We start from the raw sequence: 21,500 nt of genomic DNA, 5'->3' as shown, positions 1-21,500 counted from the left end.
TCCTTCAGGGATAAGGAGTGGTAGGTTATCTCTACATCCGAGTCCTCCTCTTGTGATAGTTCTGCTTTAGAAGGACCTTTCTTCTGTGATGGGTCTGCTTTAAAAGGACAATCGAGGAAACCCCCATCTGTGTCAGGCCCTAACTCTGCCTGAGAAGGGCCCTCACCTGGGTCATATGATGGCTCTGCCTTAGAAGACTCTGAGTCATCATCCTTTACTTCACGAGCTGATTTCTTTTGGTATTTCTTCCTGGTTACAGGAGCAATTGGTACAGATTCGATAGATGCTGGGGTCTGAGTAGATGCAGTGGCTGTCGTGGGAGTGCTGAGAGTCTGAGTAGCTGCAGTGGCCATCTTGGGGGGTGTAGCAGCTGTGGTACAGGCTGCCGAGGCTTCAGTGGGTTTAGTGGCTGTAGCGGCAGTACACACTGTAGGATCTGAGGTGGCTGCATAACACCTACAACTGTCCCTGCACCGATATTTAATCTTATCCCACATCAGAAACACATTCAGGACAACCAAAAATAAAAACATGCCACCTAGACAGCACCATCCTAATTTCACAAAATCTGGTGGAATCAGCTTGGCAGAAAAGGAGAAGGTACTATTTCCCAAAGTAAAACCGGAAGTGTAATCATTAACAGAATCAGCTAAAGGACGCCTGGAGCTTGCAGATGAAGTCGCTGCTACTGATTCGCGATTAAAGCTGCCCATCATTGTGTCATAGAGATAAGAGATCGGAATATTAACTGCCCAGTTTATCACAGCATAAATCAGTATCAAACCCCATACCAAAACAATACATTTCGACCAGCGCCCACTGCTAAACTGCATGTAAACATTCATAAGAAGCAAGCAATAACACAGTGCCCACGGCAGATAAGGCATCATTGCAATACTCAACTGTGAAAGAAACTCCATAAAAAGATGAGATAACACAGCATTCAAAAATGACATCACCATCTTCACTATCTGTTTTAACTTTCCAACCCCTTGTAAATCTCAAAGGAAGAAATCTGATATTCTCTCAGCTGAGCTCTCTGGGTCTCCTCCCACCAGAGCCAGGATTCAACTTATCAGAGCAACCTCTTGGAGCTTCTCTCGAGCCCCACGTTGGGCACCAATAAATCTGTCACGGTTTAAAGCTGGGCTGGCTATTAACCAGGTGGCAGATGCTCTCTGTTAACCCTCTCCCCTCCCCTAAGGGAAAGGGAAAGGGAAAAGGGAGAGAGACTTATGGGTTGGAAAGTTAAAACAGTTTTAATAAACTATAATAATGAAAAAGAGTATAATAACAATAATAATAGAAATAATCAAATATATACAAATATATACAAATATATACAAATATATACAAATATATACAAAGCCAAGACTGAGAGCTTGGAAATCCTCCTCAGGCAGAGTTGCTCCCCCAGCATGGGCAGAGGGGAAAATGCAGTAGCTCCACCCAGCACAAACAGAGGGGAAAATGCAAAAGCTCTCCTGTCATCACACCTGCAGGCTTTTAACTGGAGAATTGGCAAAGCTGGTACCAATCAGTGGGAGACAGGAGGGCCCCTCCCTCCTGGGCCCCACCTCCAGGAGGCAGTGGGTTAGTGATAAATAGGAAAGTGAGAATGACATGTATGGGATGGAATACCTCGTTGGTCAATCTTGGGTCACCTGCCCTGTCTGCTCCTCCCTGCAGGTGCGAGCCCCCTTCAGCTCTTCACTCATAAGCAGTGAGGAATTTAGCAGTGACCTTGGTTTCTCTAAGACTAATTGGCCTGGTTCGGGCCAAACCAGGACACACCCGAGAAGCACATGAGAGCCCTGTGTGATTATTGGATTATTTTAAGGCTATTAGAACTGCCTTACGATGCTTCTGTGCCCCGTGAAAACCTGCGTATGTGTGTACATGCATATACCCTGTTAGCCTATACACATTGATACGTATATACATCTAGGTGTACATCATCTCAGAAGCGAGAAGAGAAGCAGCTTTCTTCCTAGCGTGTAGTATTTTCATATGGTTTAAAGCAAGAGAAATGGACAGTTAGAATTGTTTTCTCCTAATCACTGTGCTCCTGAAGGAGCCACGTGGGCAGCCTCATTCACGTATTGACGGCTGTGAGAAAGCAAACAGGTTGTCACAACAAGTGTTCTAGCCACGTCCTGAAATGGCTTCTGTAGCCTGAGGGTTTTGTGTCCAAATGTTTTGTTCTGCTCTTGTTGAAGTGCCAGTTGTGAAGAAATGTTGCAAATCTGGAACAACTCCAGTGCTTGTCCTCAGGGGTGTTTGAAAATTCATGCAACTTGTAAAACTCACACGGGACGGACAAAGGCAGGATGCTTGTGATTAATTGCTCTTTTGAAGACAGTCTTTGGGTTCTAATTTCCATCATGTGTTTACTCTTCCCTTTTCCTTTGCAGGGAGAGAAGCCAATTTGAGCTCTTCAAGCACAGCGTGGGCAGTATTTCAGCCCCTATTTCAGTCCATGTGTCTGCTGCTGGAAGCAAAAGATCTTTTTCTTGCAAGTAAGCAAAGCAATTTTTCCTGAAGAGTGCAGGCATTGCTAGTGTGGGGATAGACTCCTGTGTAAGGTCTTGCAGCTAATACATAGAATATCCGTACTGTAAATTTTCAAACCATTTGCCTGACACTATGCTCTTGGGCAGCACTTACACTGATGAGAACTGTGATATGAGAAAGGAAAAAAAAAAAAAAGCTGTATTTGGAGAATAAAAACTGTCAAGAGGCCAGATCAGCCGGCTTGTATTTTTTTGTTGTTTATTCATAACGAGTATGGGAGATAGAATCAGGTAAGACAGAAAAGGCCTCGGCTGGAGTGGAGGAGAGGACAGCTGGGTGTGTGTGATTTAACAGCAGTACTTCTAAGCAGTTAACCTTAACCTTTTGGTCTTATCACTGTTTTCTCTGAGGGTAAGAAACTGTCAGCTTTGCACGTACCTTTCCAGATCATGACCTTATTTTTTGTAGGAAGAAGTTGCCTTTGACGCTTTTTTCGTAAACACTCTTGCCCAACCTTTATAGAAGTAAAACTATATGCAAATAAAAAGAATTATCATAGTCATCTATCTAAATGAACTTTTCATGAAAGATTTCTCTAAGATTTCTCCCTATCATGTGCGAAGTGCAAATCCAGACAGCTTGCGAATACGGGTGCGTTTGGATGGAGCCGCGCACTTGTGCTCTGCCCACGTGATCCCTGCTGGTGACACTTTTTGGCAGGTGGAAAGAGTTCAAATTAGAGAGGACTGGTTTCCTGCCCTTTGTAGGGGAGCTGGCAGGCAGGCTGGGACTGGCAGCGAGATACCCGTGTGCTTCAGTCACAGGGACGTCTCCAAGGTCGCAGTGTGCCCCAGTGTGCAGAGGTGGGCAGAATGATGCTTAATGAGTAGTTTCCTATCTGTGTCATGAGGCTGTTAGCAAAAGAAACATTACTTAAGCGCTTTCTAGATTAAATCTAACAAGTAAAGGTACTGGCTGGGGGAAAAAAAACAATACTGAGTATAACAGGAAGCCCTAAAATCACCTTACTTGCAGTAAGATTATGTATCGTTTCATAGATTATTGTGCATTTAAATCGAAGTTTAAATTAGAGCATGCCAACCTACTTAATTGGACAGAAGTCCTCTGTAATAATGCTTCTTGAAATGCATTGCTGTGTTACACAGAGTCTGTCCAAATTCTGCCTCGCACCAGAGCTGATGCTGTCCTATACAAAGTGGAAAGAGATGTCTCCTTTGCAATATGGTCTAACTGTTTGAGTTAACTGGCTGTGAAACATTTCAGTGTTGTCACAAAGCAGAGTCCAGCGCTTCAGTGTAAAATAAGTATAAGGTCACCCAAACCGCAGCAGTGTGGTGAAGGTTTGCAGCAGCCACTCAACCCTGTGTTCTTTCTAAACTGTTCCATTTTCAGAGAAGGGAGGGAACCAAGTCAGACAGTTTTGAGCAGAGATTTTGCTTCCTAATTCTGTGGTCTTCAAATGTTTATGTTCAAGCCTTCTCTGTGGCTGGCTGGATTTGCCTTTTTCCATAGTTTTTTGAAACCAGCCCTTTCATGATGGTTTAGAAGAACAACTTCCATGAGAGGAGGAAGGTAGCAGCGTAGTAGCACAGAAGGCAAACCAAGCGTGCAAGCAAGGAACGTACCTCGAGAAGCTGTCCTCAGAGCGCCCCAGCCCTTTGGCAGCAGTTGGGCAGTGCAGATAGCAGTTGCTTTCAAGCACACAGCTGACAGTCATCTTATTTAATAAAGAGTGGGAAAAGAAAGGTAGATATGTATGAGGGAAGCTGGAAGGAAGAGGGAAAAGGCTGTGCTTTTCTTTGTCTATTTTAATACCATTTCAGCCTGCTCGCAGTGGGGTTCGAACTGTATCTAAGCAAATGAATAGCTGACAATGACCACTGAAGCACCCAGTGTGCCAAAGGCAGAAAAGCGCAGTGGCTCCAACAAAATCTGTTTTCACTGCACGCTGTGATCCCTCAGGCTGCTTGCTGAGGAGCACGAAAGCAGTCTTAGAGCAAACCTCCACGGACGGGCATCTCTCCGCAGGCCTGGCCGGGGAAGGCTGAAACGTGGTTCTTTTGGCACTAGCCCAGGCTACAGTTCTCTCATTACTGCGTGGGGTCAGAGATTCAGGAAGTGTAGATGATCTGATGGAGTCACTGGCAACCATGCTATCCACAGAGAAATGTGAAAATGGCCGAGGTTTCCCTAGATCACATAATTCAGACTGAGAGCCCCACAGTCAGTGAGAGAATGTGCAGTGGCTGATGACTTCAGGACTTTCTTCCTGGCCACTCCCGGTTATCTATCTGGTTTAGTGTTTAGACAATGTTGTGTGTAAAATAAGATGCATAATGGATGTGTGATGAGGATAATGCAATGTCCTTTAACCATGTTGGTTCCCCTCCAGCCATGGCCCTCATGGTCAGGATAATGGATCCTTATCCTACAAGTCCAGAGGCAGCCCACCTGCTTCCTGTGAAAAGGACCCTTTGTCAACACTGTGCAAAAACCAGCTGAGTCCTGCTAACAGGCGTCAGAATTACAGGGTTTCTGCAGCCAGCAGCAGCAACTCAGGCTCATACAAAGGAAGCAACAGCAGACCAGTGATGAGGCAAGTCTTTATTTCAGCATCCTGGTGTTCAGCGCACTGCCTTACTGTCTCTGCACTGTCATGTGGCATCAGTTGTCTGGGTTGCCAAGCAGGTCATCTTGTTCCTCAGCATAAGTGTGACTCCTCATACAGCTGGCTCAGCAGTCAACAGGGTGCTCCATCCTGTGTAAAAGCTTGATTGTTTCAGCACTGTAGAAGTCAAGGTTACTTTTAGTCAAAGCCCTTTGTAGTTGGTTTTCACTCCGAGGCAGGCTCCTTTATGGGGTTTCATGGCATCAAGTCTCATGTGGATTTACTGGTTCTTTCGTATAAGGGTCCTTTTGCTTTGAAGAGAGTTGAGTGGGGTAGCATAGAAAATAATATACAGTCGGGCAAAAATTCACCCTACCCAGCCTTAGGCACCTCCCTGTGCAGGTTCCTCTACAGGAAAAAAAACAGATACCTGCCAGAGCATGCGACACGCGTTGCAGAGAAGAAATAGCCACAACACTGCTGCTGTTTCCCTGTTTCTCTCACAGGTAACTCAACAGCCAAGCGTGTCAGATACGCACCTAAAGCTCGATAGGCTGAGTCAAGGTTTCAGGGTGCTCAGCTTCATAACTCGTGTGCAGAGCTGAACTCGGTCTGTAAATTTCTCATTTGACATAATGGCATTAAAACCAAGTAAATAAATAGTAAATTTTGCACTATAGCCACACATTGGCTATTTCCTCGAGTCCTTTGATTTGCCAGAGGGAGTCACTTGTGCAGACCCTGAGGAGCCCCAAATGAGTCAAGCTTTGCATCAGTCTCTTGGATGTTTTTCTTTTTGCCAGGACTAAAGAACTGTAGGAGTGATCTTATGGGATGGTTTGTTTGTTTGTTTTCTTTTCAGGCAATCAGGGAGATACGTTTCTTGCCATGACAATCACAGCATGAAGCCAGAAAATCCAGAGCAGTATTTGATGACTCTGCAGCAGAAAGAAGTTACAATACAGCATTTGGAAACAAAGCTGAAGGAATCTCAGAGCAAACTGAAAAAAAAGGTATATTTCACTTCAGAAATCAGAGTTAGAAAGATTTGTTCAGGAGCATTTAGGGGTGGGAATCTTGAACGTTTTTACTCATTTCTTGACCACATAAAGTTTTCGTTAAGAAATTTGACATACAATCAGTGTGATGAGGTTGTTTTCAGGTATTTCGGGTTTCATAGTATGCTCAGTGAAGATGTACCATGCAGTTTAGTTATGAATATGTCTGTCTTTTCCCTTTTCTGAACTTTCCCAATAGAATATTTTTAAAGGATAATTTTTTGCCAGTCTGATCTAGCATTGAGACCTTTTAGACATAAACCAGTTTCTACCTGCAAGCGTGTATTACCTTAGTCTCCTGTTCTGCCTCACTCAGTGAAACATGACTACAAATGTCCCCCTTCTCCCCTAATGAAAGAAAAGCTCTTGCACAAACTAGTGTGCCCGCTTGTGGTTTCGTGGCTTAGATGTTGCATTGTTCACAATAGCCCTTTGTATGGACGCTAAGCAAAGAAGTGACCATGTGCCTTACGCTGCAACAGCTGTCGTCTCTTTTGGTAAAGCTGTGCTCTGCAAGCTGGCTCTCCAGCACACACAACCCGGGTGGGAACACAGGGGTGTTTGAATGGAGCTCCAAGGCAGAGTCCCAGGGACCCCTTGCTGCAGCTCAGGGTAGCCTGACCTCTGCATCTGCAAGGGCTGGATCTCTTGTAGGGGCCCCCTCTCCCACTGGCTTGCAAGTCAAGGCAGCAGCCTCTGGCCCCATGCTGGGCTGGGTGGGTGCAAAGCAAGCCAGGTGCCTGCAGTCCCAAGCCATCCTGCTGTCTGAGGCCAGTGTTGGCTGTGGCTGTAGGTGATGAGCTGCTGGCAGCACGGGGGGTGCATCCAGGCAGCTGTTTCTCACTTGCTTCAGGGCGAGGCAGTAGGTGAGATGTTACGCACTGTACTGGTTAGACCTAACCTAGAGGCCATCACTTGCACCTCAAAATGTCCAGAATGACGGCATGGCCCACAAGGCTGCTGGCTGTGTGGTGGGCTCGGTGGCTTTAGTTAGCAATCAGCTGGTGTGTCTTGGCAGCCGGCTTACATCTCTGCCATCTCTCTCCGAGGTGGCAGCAAATGGTGCATGGAGGCATTTGCTTCCTTCTTGGAGCGTCTCTGCAGCATAGCCACGCCAGTGTGGTGGAGCCTTACGTTGACTCTTTAACTGACCAGTCAGCCCAAATGTTACAACATTTTAATTTTGCTACAGGGAAAGAGAAAAAGAAGAGCTCAAAGCTCAGCGGGGACGGATGAAGGAAGAGTGGATTGAAGAAGAGTGTAATCGTGTGGAGGCAGAGCTGGCCTTCTTGGAAGCCAGAAGGGAAATTAAAGAACTCAAGCAGGTTATGGAAAGCGTGCAAAACAGCTTGGCTGAGAGAGACAGAAAAATTCAGAAGTACTCCGTAGCAGTAAGCATTTGAAACCAGAAACTGGAATCTTTGCTGCAGCGCATGGGGATGGCTCAGAACAGCTGTGTGAGAGATGAGCAGTGCCTGGAGTACACGTGTGACTTGGAGGGGAAGCCGTTAGCTCTGCGTGCCACGATGCCAGACAGCCTCATCACAGAGGAACAAGCTCTGGAGGAGGTGGCAGATAGTGGGCTGCTTCATAATGAGGACACAGCTAACGGGACTGATTAATTTGAAGACGGTCTGACTACCACAACCTCTGAGTTGAGTGATCCAGCTCCCTCCATTTCTGCTGTGAATCAAGAGCTGCTTGAAAATGTTCAGGATGAAAAACTAACTTCTTCCCAGGAGGAAGTGGAGAAAATCAGCGATGTGATGGTGGAACAGGCCATCCAGACTAATGTGGTGCCGTATAGCCTAGATGTGGAGCAGCTCCTTCAGAACATGTTCAAAGCTCAAGATGCCTGTCCTCTAAGCCCACCTTCTTCACTGAAGGAACTGGGTGAATTTTCTCTTGGAAGCTTCAGTGACTCTAGTATCATGGTGGACTTAACTCCCAGTGATCCAAACTCTGCCATCCTTTTGTCTCCTGTGGAGTCTCCACACAGGAAGGTGAAAGTGGCTGTTGGGGGCTCTGTCATTTGCATAGCCCCCCCCCCCCCTCCCCCGCATGCTGCAGAATGTCTGGGTCCCTGTGGCGTTTTTTGACTGGTCCCTGCCAGTTGGGTCAATGGATGCAGAGCAGCCAGTAGGTCCCATTGGAGCTCCTCTTTCTGGCATAAATCCCTCGGTAAGTGATTCAGAAGAGGTGAAATTTGAATCTACAGGTCTCCTTAGACAACCTTCAGGAGCTGTGGGCTGCGGGTGGTGACTGGCTCTCTTTTCTCTGGTCCAGTGACTGGTCCTGTTGCTCATAGGAAATGGAAGGGCTTTAACAGGTGAATCTGCCATTTCCCTTCTTCCGGGGGTTACGGGAGCCGTTTGAAAGGTGAGGGAGATGTGAGTTGATGGTCTTGAGCCAAATTGGATAGAGCAGAGATGGAGTGTAATTTATCTGACCTCAGCTGTGTATCCGTAATGTAGCTGTAATTGTCTCTGCCTGCACCAGTGGACTAAGGTCCTGTTTTGTTTTAAAGGAGATATAATGAATAAAATCAGTGAATCTAGTGCGCGGTCCCTCTGACCTAATATATAAGCGTCTCCTTTAGCGTAACATAAAGAGTACCTTGAAGTCACTGGTTATACTGACTAACTCTCCGTTGCCTAAACATGGGACCAAGGTTGGCTCAGAGATGGGTGACTACGTTAGAGACATCCATGTTCAGTCAGATGAATCCCAGCCCAGTTTCCTGTGTTCCTCATCAGGTCTCTGACAGCTCTGCTGTTAGCTCTTGTGGAAGCCAAGTCCCACCCCTTTCTCTTTTATTTCTGGGTTTGTTTTGTTTTACGGGAAGGAAAGTCATTCTTAGACACTCAGCTTTGGAAGAAAGTTTGTGTCTGACGATCACGCTTAGATCTTCAAGTAGGTCTGATTAGATGCCTTTTCCTCTTCTGTTCATCCCTGATAAGCTTGGGCACCCTCTGTTTGTCCTGTGTCTGAGGACTGCTGCCCAAGGCACCTCACATTGCACAGGGAGATTCCGTGTATGTTTGTTTTAAGCTTACAAAACACATTAATAGGGACCTGCCTTTGCTTCTTCCATTGAGTGCAGAGGCTTTTTTCCTTCTGCAATAATTTACCTGAACTCAATGATTAAAAAAACCTTGAATGTGTCACTCACTCATTAGATGGGCTGATTGTAAAGATGTGAGTTCAACTAACTCACTTCTTCCCTTTTGCCTGGTCTACAGCTTCTTTTCAGTCCATATTAAGAACCCAGATGAAGAAGCAGCCGGGTTTAGGGGATGGGTATGGAGCTGGGAAACCTCCATACCCAAGGACCATCTCTCCCCTGGATGGCTGGGTCAGCAAGGCTGCTGTGCATCACCTCAGAGCTGTGGAGGCAGGAGATCTCTCCCACCTTTCTCACCAAGCTTTGACCCAGGATCCCCAAGAGAGGGAGGTGAGCAGTGCTGCTCTGGAAACCATTCAGATCAGGGACAAGGTAAAGATGAGGAGGATGTCTGAGGGTCTGTTAGCCTCATGGAGAGGTAAGCTGGGAGCCTGCCTGCTCTCGTGCAGGAAGAAGGGTCTTTTCCCAGCCTGGAGAGCTAGTGCACATTCCCAGTGAACAGTTCTCCCCTGCATGTGCCCCCCTGCAATAACCTGCCCTGCTCTCAATCTCCTGCGCAGCCCTCCTGTTGCTGTAGGGGTGTACAGCTGTGGGGCAGGGAGACAGGCAGGACAGTGTATCCTGCAGGTGACTTACTCTGGGTAAGCACAGGTCCGTGGGCTCCCTGTTGTCTGATGGGAGCCCAGACAACCAGGGTGTTCCTCTGGTGGCTCTGTGGAAGTGGGGAAGTGGTGTCCACTAGCCTGCTTCAAGTGGCTGCCAGCATGAGCATGTTTCCCTGTGCAGTTATTTAGAAGTTTCCAAGAAATCTGTCCAATGAAATATGTAGCTTCAGGTGCTTTAGGTTTGCCGTGCTGCTTCTCTTATGCTTTGTGTCTCCACTTTGCAGGCCTGACTGACTGCAGTGATGCTGAGGGGGTTACCCTGAAGCCACTAGTTTCCAGATCAGCTTCCCAGAGGGTCCTGGTAACCTCCAAACCCGTGCCTCCCATCCAGAACAGCCTGTCTTCCTCAGATCCCAGCAGGCTGAGCAACGGAGAGCAGGAGCGTGGGGAAAATGGCACAGGCTGTGATGACAGTGATGGGAATAACGAAGAGCTGATGTCAGAGGGAAAAGGACATAAAGCAAGGAAACCAAGCCAAATCATGTGTGGCAGATCCTCAGTTTATTTCCTGTAGGCAGAGCTCTGAGATCTTCCCTCCCTGTGGTGTGAGCCCAGGGACACAGCTGAGCCAAGGAAGAGCTCAGCTGGACATTGCGCTTCAGGCTGCCTTTGCAATGTGCATACAGCAGACATTGCAAATGTCCATGAAATCACACTGGAAGGCTGTTACACTTGCATCTGAGTGCAAGTTCAACTAGGATTGATTTCCACTTTTCAAAGGAAAATAGGCAGGAAGAGTCTTGCCCATGGCCCACACCGAGTCAGTCACAGAATATCACCTTCCCCCCTTCCATGAAGTCTTTCAGACTGGATAATTCTGTCTTACAAACTACATTGGGGCTTCAGACTGCCTAATTGAGAGCAGCCTTGATCAAAGGCGAATGTATGAATCCAAAAGAATGCTTCTCAACCAGGGTGCAACCTGGAAGAAACAAAATTAAACTATTTCTAATTAAAGCCAAAAAGATCTTGGTCATGTGATAGGAAAGATTATCCTGCTCACACCACTCCCTGCTGAGGAGCTCATGTTGCAAAGCTGTGCTGAAGCCCTGAGCCACTGCTTAACGTTTTAAGCACATGAGCAAGCAGGGTTACTGACTTAGTTGCAGCTGACAGGCTCTGATTGTACTGCTGCGTGTGCTACCGTGAGCACAGCGACAGTGGCCTTCAGAGTCAGCACTCAGCCCAAGGGCATCAGCCAAGGTTATCTGCTCTTTTTCTCGCTAGTATTTTGGGAAGAACTGGGCAGGATCCCCAGAAATAGAACTTCCCTATCCAGGCTCTGAAAAAGCAAAGCAAAAGAAAAGCAGTACTGAGTTTTCCTTGTTTCTTAGGGAAAGCATCACTGTATTCTGTTATCACTGCCCCACATTAATGTGCAACTCTCATGCTTCGAGTTGTTTGGGACAACAAAGGGATGTCACCCAGCTCCAGCAAGGTTTCTAGCCCTTTCCAAGCCCACAGCCACCCTGTCCAACATTCTCCACTTAGAAGGTCCTTTTGGGTCTCTGCAGGCTTTGGCCCACCGCCTGTCAATGGGACAGTTTCCACCTGCCCCAGCACGGGCAACACACACAGAGAGAGCGCTGGCACTGCCTTGGGGAAGCGGGTCAACAGGCCCTCATTGCCCAGCATCCCCACCATCAGCCAGGGTGGCAGCTTCCCATGCAACTCCTCAGGTGAGCGTGCTCCGCTGCAGCCCCTGCACCAGCTCTTTCCTTGCACAGGGAGCACACACTGCCTCGTCCTCAACCACAGGCAGGATCTGAGGTCCAAAGCCTGTCCTGAGGATTGAGAGCAAACCTGCTTTGGATCCACGCCAGCTTGGTGATACCAGAGCAGTTGGTGCTTACAGATCCGCTGGAAAGTTTAGCTGAATAAAGTAGTGGTAAAGCTTAAGCTCTAGCTGTTGCCCGTACTGACAGTCCAAACTAGAACACTGGTGCCGGGAGGCAGCTGTAACTGCAGGGCTGAGCTTGGGTGCAGCCTGGCAGGCTGTGCTCACTGGGCACATATGTGCACCACCATGATCAATTAGCCACTCACCATCTTGGCCCTCTGCCTGTGCTGCTGTCAGGCTCTCCAGTCAGCTTTGCTACTATCACAGCAAGGGTTGTCTCTGCATGGAAATGAGTGACTTGGTACAGTCGTCCTGTTGCACCTACAAGTGCTCAACGGCTTCTAGCCTCCCTCATCCAGGACTAGGAGCGCGGCGAATGGGACAGGCAAACAGGGCTGGTGCAGAAGTTTGCGCGGCATTTTGCGCAGGCAGGACGAGCAGGAAGGGCATGCAGGGAGGGCCCTGCCACTTCAAACGGGTGCTGCAACCCACTGGCGAGGAGCTGAGAATAGCAGGAGCCGTGGTATCCACCCAGCAAAAAGCTGCACCCTCAGGGTCCCTCATGGCCCCTCAAGCTGCAAGACTTTATGCAGCCACCCAGACAGAGGCTTCAAGAGAACATGCAGCCGTCCAGGTCCTGGGCTGCAGGGAGTGTCTGAGTTTCAGGTCAGTATCTGACAGCACCAGCAGTGAGCACACCTGTGAGAGATGTGCCCAGGTAAAGGAGCTGCTCAGCCTGGTGACGGAGCTTCAGGAGGAGGTGTCCAGGCTGAGGAGTATCAGGGAGTCAGAAAGGGAGATTGACTGGTGGAATCGAACTCTACCATCTCTGAGACAGATGCATGGGCCGACCACAGCACAAGGGACAAAGGGCCCCCTATCCCCTCATCACCAGGTAGAGGGAGGACACCCAGGAGACGGGAGAATGGAAGCAGGTTACTGCTCAGGGAGGGCAGGTGAATCTGCTCTCAGCCTGCCTCACCTTCCCAGGTGCCCTTACACAACAGATACACTGCCCTGGAATTAGTTGGGCAGACAACTGATGATGTGGATGTAGGCCCTTCTGGGGTGGAGGAAACCCAAAGCCGTCAAGCGCTACGCCCTGCCCGTGCTCTGGTTCTTCCTGGGAAACAGGGTCCTGCCTGTCCGAAGCGGCAATGTCAAGGCTGTGGTTGCCAGGCTTGCGAAGAGCCTCTACCAAGTGATGGGCTCCGGGCTGAAGGAGCATGCCGCCAGCCAGCCAGAGCATGTCGCGAAAAACCTCTGCGACATTTTGGACCTGAATGTCAAGGCTTAGTGTGCTCCAGGAAGATGGCGGAGGGGTGCTGAGTGGGACAGGTGGAGGCAAAGGTGGACATGGCGGTGGCATTCGTTTTATTCTGTGTGTTTGAAGAACGGTATTTACCTGATAGAGTTTATAGCTAAAGATGTATACAGCACATTTTGATGTAGGCTTCTAAAAAATAATAAAAAATAAAGTATTTCTCAGAAGTTTTATATCTTGAGCTCATCTTACTTAAGAAGCTTGCATAGATACCAAAAAGAAAACCTCTGCGTGTAAATGCAATTTGTAACTGTAAAAAGGAAAATAATATATTTATATACTTTAGAAAGTAAGAGATGTGCATATATTTTTATATATATTTACTTACAAAGCAAGAGATGGGCTTTGGATGCATTGGGGCTATAGGATTAGATGGCTTGACTCAGGAAGCAGAGAATGAGAGACCAGGACCTGCTCACCCCGAGGATATGCGGTGGAGTTGTCGGAGGATGTGCAGCTCACTGCATGTGCCAGTGTACGACGTAGGTGCCAAGCTCCCAGGTGGCCCCTTTACAAGTCTCTGGTAGCTGCTGGTGCAATGGCAGATACCCGAGATGTCCAAGTCAAGCTCAGACCCCCAGTCCCATGACAGCAGCAATCTCCCCAGCTGCGCTGACATTTTCTTCCCTTTTCAGGGGATGCATCATCTCTGTAGTCCCCTGTGCTCCCCTGTGTGACGGACTGACGTGGTGAGGTGACCGGTGCCATCCGACTGTCTCCCAGCACCTTGGGGCACCCCTGGGGAGGTGCAGGAGAGGGGCTCGTGGCAGGGGGCTGTGCCACCTTGCAGGGGGTGCTGGGTGACACATGGGGTGCTGGGCAGTGAGTGGACTGAGGGTGTCCTACAGAAGCTGGGGAGAGGTAAGCTGTGGGCAGGCGTTGTGGGACAAGGTATAATTCCTTTAAATATACACATTTTCTACATGTCTTTTTTTCTGTCTTTGGAGAAGTGAAGGGATTGCCTTATATGCGGACCAATAAAGCACTTCTGAACCTGAGATTCAGGAAACAGAGCGAGGAAGGGATGTGCCAGTCCTTCACCATACAAAGGTTTGGAAGCACAAAGGGGAGAAGTGATGAGAGAAGAGAAGGAGGGCTGAAAGCAGAAGATGTTGGTACATCTGTATAGTCAGATATGAAAGCAGAGCAGCCTGATCTATGTTCCTATAATCCTCCACATACTGGCAGAGTTTTCAAAGAAATTAGAATGGAAGTTTTGTGAAGAAGTGAAACCGGGAAAATAACGGTATGAGGCATACTGGGCCCATGGAAGGTTAAAAGAGCCTTGGCAGGTTCTTGACAGGTACAAGGACCTTGTATGAAACTGGGAAGCCAAAGAATACTGCAGGGAGATCTGCCCATCCCAGGGTCTTGGGGTCTTGTGTTTATTTGCTGCACTGTTTGGTATGTGTAAAGCTATGTAGGCCATTTCCCTCATGGGCTTGGATGCCATGCGGTATTGATCGCCCTTGCCCAATGCACAAATGAGGTTGCCATGCAGAAAGCCCAAGGGCTCCCAATCTGGCAGAGGTTCCTGCAAACAAAAAAAGAAGCTGCCTGTGTGCCAGGAGGCTGCCGTGAAGTGCTGCGCTGCTCAGCACGTGTGCCATGTGAAAGAAAATGTGCTGAGAGGAATAGCTGACCATGTTTCTGCATACAAGCATGTAAGGGGGCAAGATTTCCATCCCTGCTGCAGAAGGGGGAAAAGCCCTGCTCAGCCCTGTGCTCCTGCCAGTGGTGCCCTGAGGCTTCAAAGCAGAGTGTGGAGGTTCAGCTAAATAAGTCCAAGATATGTTTGTTGAAATAGAGAGGCCATGCTTCATGTCTGGAGAAAGGGGATTTCAAGACAATTTGCTTTGTTAACTTATGAGGGATGACTGGACTGTTCTGTCAGGGGGGACTGGCGGAGGTGCTTGGGGTGCTATGGATAGGTGAGGGAGAGAGGGTTTGACCTCGTAGCAAGGTTTATCCCGTGGCCGTCTCAAGGAACGGCGTGATAGCCGTCACCAGGTTCATTTCCAGGATGCATGCGTGCACGTGGACACTGCCCCTTCCCCGTGTAATGTAATGTCTCATTACAGGGTGTGCAGGTGACATAAGAGCACAGCCACGTGGGTGACGCTGCTGGAGGTGAAGTGGGTCTGACACAAGTTAGGCTCAGGAGGGAAGGTGCTCACATCCCTGATTATGGCTGCAACTTTTTTCTTCCTTTTAGAAAGTATGAAATAAAAATTTGGCTTACTGTTTTTAAGGCTAAGCATGTGGGCTCTCAAGTTGCCCTTTGGCTGAATCTGTCCTATCAGCTTCAGTATTAGAGAGCCAAAAGAAAAGGGAGTGTAAGCAGGTGCTCAGGGAGGGAGACTGGACATTAGGTGCTCCTGGGTGGTCTTAGTCTGGCCAGCTGAGCATCTTTGCTCTACTTTGTCACTTTTGGTGATTTAACGAGGGTCACACTTTTCAGTGCTGCTGATGCTGTTTCCCTGTAGAAGTGCTCATCACTTTGAGACACCCAGGAGCTTATCTTTTTCACTAGAGCTGAGCTGGTAGCTCATTGCTGGCCCCTTAATTAAAGGGAACAACCAAACACTGTATCGGGGAAAGTCCTTTGAAGAGCTGCTGCCACTGCTGTTTTATGGCAACATCCCTAGCTGATGGCTGGACCAGCTGTTAGATGATGCACACGTGTATAGGAAGAGATAATTCCCTACCTTAAGGGGTTTATTGCCTTAAAAGAAAATATGAAGGAAGGTGAACAAGCAGCATTTCTGCTATGCTTGCTTTGCAGGCAGGAGCTGGAGCAGATAAGGTCTTGCCTGAAGCCTGCAACACGGCTGAGGCAGAATTTTCCTTGTGTCTCTGAAGGTCTAAAGCAGTGCTGCAGTCTGGGGGCAGTCCTCTGCCTCTTGTTTGTGGCAAAAGGGAGAAGCCTTTGGGGAGAATTCTCCTGTTTCATGCAGGACATGACACATTTGGAGACCCATTTGCTGCAGCCAGCTCATTTTCTGCCGTTCTGCGATATATAGGGTTGTTATTTTCTCACGCATCTGATTACTCAGCCTTGGAGAAGCTGAGAGAATTGCGTGGTTTAAGGCGACTCATTGTAAGGCTGAATCCTCTACTCCTACAGCGCCAGTACCAACGGGGTGGCTCGGCAGTGACAGGAAGATGCTTCCCTTTGGCTTTGCTGCTGCTTTTACCAAGTGAGATGACAGTCACCTCCCCAAATCACAACAGGGTGCGTGTGCTGCCTGTGCTAGTTGGAGAAGGTTTGCTAATTCCTGCAGATGGTTTTCTGTAGTATTTTTTCCCCTGTAGGAGCTGCTATGTTGCACATTTTTACAGCTAAAAAACCGTTCCCACTTATCTGTTGGTTTGCAGGTTGGGTACAATGGCTCAGCTCTCGCTGCTTAGTGTCTGAATTCCTTTTCTCATAATACTTATGTGGACACTCTCCATCCACATCATTGTAAAGACAGGTTGAGCTGCTGTTCCTCATGGTTAACAGAGAACCTCATGTGAGCCCTTGCACCTCTGCACAAAATTTCTTTTTGTGTACACGGGTGTTTATACAACAGTCACCAGTTACCTTGTTATGGAAGATTTCCAAACTAGACGTGGACATGGTGAAAATATTATTTTTACATTTGAAAGTAGCTTTTGACTGAGCATAACAACAACAAAACACACACAGTAGCAAAACTGATTTTCTGCTCTTCTGTGTTGCATATTGCATAATTATCCACAGCACAGAGAGAGTATAAAATATTTGTAATGGGGGTGGTGGAGAATTCCAGTTTGGCAGCACTTAGTGGAGATTGCAGCGACAGTGGCCATGCCACATTGGAGAGGGCCCGGCTGAAGGAATTAATTCTCCTCTTTCCCTGCTGAGCTCGTACACCTGGCTGGGGGAGCCTGCTGTCCTCCTGGAGAAGGGGTCTGGCTTCACAAATGGCCATCCCTGCTTCCAGTTTTGGAAACACAGGGTCTGGAGCAGAAGAAATCCTCATTCCCTTGTGGGATGCAACCCGCAGCGGGGCTCTACAGCTCCTGGGGGGATTACAAGCTTGACAACGTGGAGCTAGATTTCCAAAGTGAAGGACGCGCGTGTTTGTGAAGGAGCTTGGTGGCCAGCCCTGTCTCATGCGCTGTTGCTTTCTCAGCAAGGTGGTGCTTTGGTGTGGGCTGGCAGGAGCCTGGCAGAGGGGTTGCTTTTACTGTGCTCTGGTGGAGGTTGCTTGGTGTAAGCATCTCACTCAGAAGGCAATAAAATCTGGGAGAAAGATTTGATGATTTTTCCTTTTACATTTTCAAAGAGTTGTTCCAAAAAGTCTTAAAGCCGCATGAGGGAAGCTTCTGCTTGGTGACTCCAGCTGTGTGCCAGAGAGTTTGGGTGTCGTTTAAAAGAGACACAGTCCTGGGAGTTGTAGAAGAAGAGCAATGCTTGGGGTGGCAGATGGAAGGAGGGGAGAGGAGGACAGGGGGAGCTGAGGAGCAGACAGGGTGGTTTGTTGACAGGGAAGCTCGTCTTCATAAGGAGAGCGACAGCCTGGGCTCTGCCGTGCCACAGGAGGCAGAGTGAGAGCTCCCACCTCGGCTCAGGTGCTGCCTCGGGGTCCTGGGGCTCCCTTTGCTGCTGTGTGTGGGCAAACGGTCAAGTCCCAGCTCAGCTCCTGCTCAAACTCCCCTTGCTCTGACTGGGGCCAAAAAGCAAAAACTGCACCTTTGGTCCTTCCTGGGCTCACACTGTTATTTTCCAGGTAGAATGAAGGAAGGTCGAAATCAAATCAACTTTCTGAATCAGCCCCTGCTGAGGTTTAGGTCAGCGCTATACGGCTCCCGGGGGTGCCAGTTCATCCTTGAACATGGGAATCAAGTCTGCTCTTGCCAATGGTTTAAACTGCTGTGTTTCGCTAAGTTTAACCTCGGTGCCTCACTCCAGAGCATGTGGGGGCAAGAGGAATCATTTTGCTCCAAGCAAAGAGAGGACAAGGGAACTTTAGTGAGCTCACAGGCGCTCTGACACGCAAAGGCCTAGTCCCAAAGCAATATCACTCTGATGAACAACCTTGCCTCCCGGTTAGCCTCTGTTTTCAAAGAGCTTTATTACTAAAAGTATGAATCTCTGAAAATTGGATCTGGGAAAGATGTAGGGGCATGGGGAGGGAAGATCCATGGTCTACTGCGTCTTGAATTTCTTTTGGGGTGTGGAGATGCCGGCCTGCCTCAGCAGCAGAGGGAGGACAAACTGAAGTCTGAAGGACTGAGGTACAGGGACTGCTCACGATCAGAGGTGTTTGCTGGTTACTTTCTCCCTCTGTTTCTCTCTTTCTCTCGCTGGAGAGAATGCCTTTGCTTCACTTTTTTTCATTCCCTTTCTTCGTGGTAATATCCATGCTCCCTCACCCCTAACGATTTAACAAGCTGGGGCTCTGCTGCAGAGACAGCTGCTGTAATGACAATGGTAACTGCTCGTATTTGTGTAACATCCATCACCCCAGGGTCTTTGAGAGCTTTGCAAAGCTTCTAAGCATCATTTGCATTTTTCAGTTGGAGATACTGATCTGTAAGAAAGCAAAGCTGACTTATCCAAAATCTGTGGCTTGCAGAGGTCACATTCAAATGCACTCGAATTTTCTGGCCTTAATATTTATATTTCTCTGCAGGCCAAGCAGTGAATCAGCAGCAGATCTAGTCATGCTTCTGCAGACTTCTGCTTTCCATGCTGTTCTTCAGCTTTGTTCACTTTCGGACGTAGGAAGTGATGGCAGTTGGGAAACGTGGTGTTTTCTGTCAGGTTAGCGAGGCAAAACTCTGCAAGGTTTCGTCCGCCAGCTCTGCTGTGTTGCATGTTCATATCTGACAGCTCTTTTTTGTCCCTCTCCCTGTAAGCATTGCAATTTGTTGCAGAGACAGGCTATTACTCCTTTACCTCTTAGTGGCCTCCAGCTCACCCAAGGTAGATGCTGCCTTTGTGGCTCTCTTCTGGACACTCTCTAGCATGTTCATAACCTTTTTATACTGTGGCGCCCAAAATTACACCCAGTGCTCAAGGCGAGGCCACATCAGTGCAGAGTAGAGTGGGGCAATCACCTCCCTCGACCGGCTAGCAATAATGTTCTTGAAGCACCCCAGGACACAGTTGGCTCTCTTGTCTGCCAGGGCACACTGTTGGCTCATGTTCAACTTGCTGTCGACCAGAACCCCCAGATCCCTTTCCACGAGGCTGCTCTCTAGCCTCTCATTCCCCAGTCTGTATGTACATCTGGGGTTGCCATGTCCCAGGTGCAAAATCTGTCACTTTCCCTTGTTAAACTTCATGCGGTTGGTGATCACCCACCTTTCTAATTTATCAAGGTCTCTCTGCAGGGCCTCACTGCCCTTGGGAGTGTCAACAGCTCCTCCCAATTTTGTGTCATCAGCGAACTTGGATAGTAGTCCTTCAAGTCCTGCTTCCGAATCATTAACAAAGATATTGAAGAGCACTGGCCCCAAGATGGATCCCTGAGGAACCCCACTAGTGACTGGTCGCCAGTCTGACATAAGCCCATTTACTATAACTCTTTGAGCCCTACCTGTCAGCCAGTTGTTCACCCATTGCATTATGTGTTTATCCAGCTGTATGCTGGACATTTTGCCCAGGAGGATACTGTGAGAGACAGTAGCAAAAGCCCTGCATGGTGCCTGAAGTCTCTGTCAGAAGGTGGAAAGAAATCTCTATAGTTTTGAAGTGAAAGCAACCAAGCTGGTAAGGAAATGGACTGCAGGGACTGAAGCTGGAAAGTGTCACCTTTTGCTATAGCACTAACCTGAAGGGCTAAGCATAAACTTCCTTTACCCTCACATACCCTGAGCACTATAACACTGCCTACAACTCCACTAGCCCCATGGGATGTGCATCTGCTGATGTGAGCATGGCAGACAGATGATAGTTTCTGGATAGCTGGCATCCCTAAATATGGGTTATGCTGTAGCCTCAGGCTTTCTGAGGTACTGCAAGTGCTACAGATACCTCAGCAACGCTGTAAATGCAGGCAATTTAGCTACAGCAGCAATTGTTCCGACTGCTTTTCTCCTTCCTTTCCCAATGGGTGGCAGATTTGGATGTATGTAGCTTGCGGTTTGAGTTGTGGCTCAGAATTACTCACGGATGTGTCATAAAATCTTATCTACATCTTTCTACAGAAAAAAATCTTGCAGACTGGTGGGAAGTGCTAGAGAGATAGGAGTTACACACCAGTCTCCACTATTGTTAGCCCAGTGCCCCCCTTAAATCCAAGTACATTTGTATCAAAAAGGAGAAAACTCTTCTGCCTCCCATTTTTTCAGTTGTCCATGGGGCAAGTCCAGTGTGACATTACAGCTTTTTGTTATCAAATGTGTGAAATGATACTCCTGCTGCAGTGGCAGCACTGGGTTCAGTGGGAACAACTCCAACGCGCTGCGCCTGGTCCAACAGCAGTGGGTGCAGTGAGAGACTTGCCTCTGCTGCCGTGCCCATACAGCCGTGGGGAGAGCAGCTGCTGAGGTGGAGTTATATTTCCCCCGTTATACCAACAACAGTTCCTCCAGCGTTTGGACTTCACAGCCATGATTTTGACAGAATGTGGAAAATGCATATCTCTCTTGAATATATTCTTATGTTGTTTTAACACCACTTGGCTGGAGCAGTTTTGTACGCAGGAACCCCCGTAGGCAGGGCAATGCCAGGGATCGGTGGCTGTCACTTGCACTAAGCAGTGTTATTTTTCCATGCAGGTTCCTGATGCTGCCGGGGAACCCACCAGCAGCTGTATGAGGCCCAGCGACCAGCAGCACATCAAGTAGACTCTCATCTGCAAAGAGCCCATCATCCCCCCCACCATGGCAACACAAGATGATTTCACAGCAGGTAAAGGGCTGCAGCAGACTGGAGACTTCTTCAGCCAGGGCTTGTTGCAATCCTGTTCCCGCAGCCTTTGCCTGGAGGACGTTCGCCTGCAGCGGCAGAGCCAGTGCCCAGGAATGCTGCTTGGCGCAGGGAGGCAGAGCGCGTACAAAAGCTGCGTTCAAAGCGCTGATCACGAGGCCCTGGAGATGCTGGCAAGTGCAGCAACTATTCATCATGCTGTACAAGGGAGAGCCCAGCCTTACAGGCTGGGTAATGGGGAAGACACTGGCAAGGACAAGGGGCAGGGAAACACGCTGTGTATAATCCTGAATTTTCAGGAACAGCCAAGATGAGAAATGTTTTGAGGCAGGCCATGTTTGTATTGGTTTTGGGTGTCTCTGCAGTAAAGAAAGCAGGGAATAAACCCCTGTAACAGTGAAGCAGAACAGAGGAGAAGGTTTGGATGGGCAATTTGCATC

The 21,500-nt window shown here is 48.4% G+C and overlaps 1 protein-coding gene across 1 annotated transcript in view; it reads left to right on the top strand.

Moving 5' to 3' along the window:
* Window positions 1-21,500, top strand: part of LOC137667058 (TOG array regulator of axonemal microtubules protein 2-like) — a 67,297-nt gene that overhangs the window by 15,175 nt on the left and 30,622 nt on the right. Inside the window, exons 3-9 of the mRNA XM_068407488.1 lie at window positions 2,415-2,519; window positions 4,928-5,131; window positions 6,006-6,156; window positions 7,394-8,382; window positions 9,444-9,743; window positions 10,215-10,428; window positions 13,649-13,655. Of these exons, the coding sequence (XP_068263589.1) occupies window positions 9,473-9,743; window positions 10,215-10,428; window positions 13,649-13,655 (492 nt within the window). The 5' untranslated portion in view covers window positions 2,415-2,519; window positions 4,928-5,131; window positions 6,006-6,156; window positions 7,394-8,382; window positions 9,444-9,472. The remainder of the gene's footprint in view (window positions 1-2,414; window positions 2,520-4,927; window positions 5,132-6,005; window positions 6,157-7,393; window positions 8,383-9,443; window positions 9,744-10,214; window positions 10,429-13,648; window positions 13,656-21,500) is intronic.

The sequence above is a fragment of the Nyctibius grandis genome, chromosome 1 (assembly GCF_013368605.1).
Source record: "Nyctibius grandis isolate bNycGra1 chromosome 1, bNycGra1.pri, whole genome shotgun sequence".
NCBI classification, from domain to species: domain Eukaryota; kingdom Metazoa; phylum Chordata; class Aves; order Nyctibiiformes; family Nyctibiidae; genus Nyctibius; species Nyctibius grandis.
Note: the sequence above shows the minus strand (reverse complement) of the source record. Positions and strands in the feature narration are given on the sequence as shown.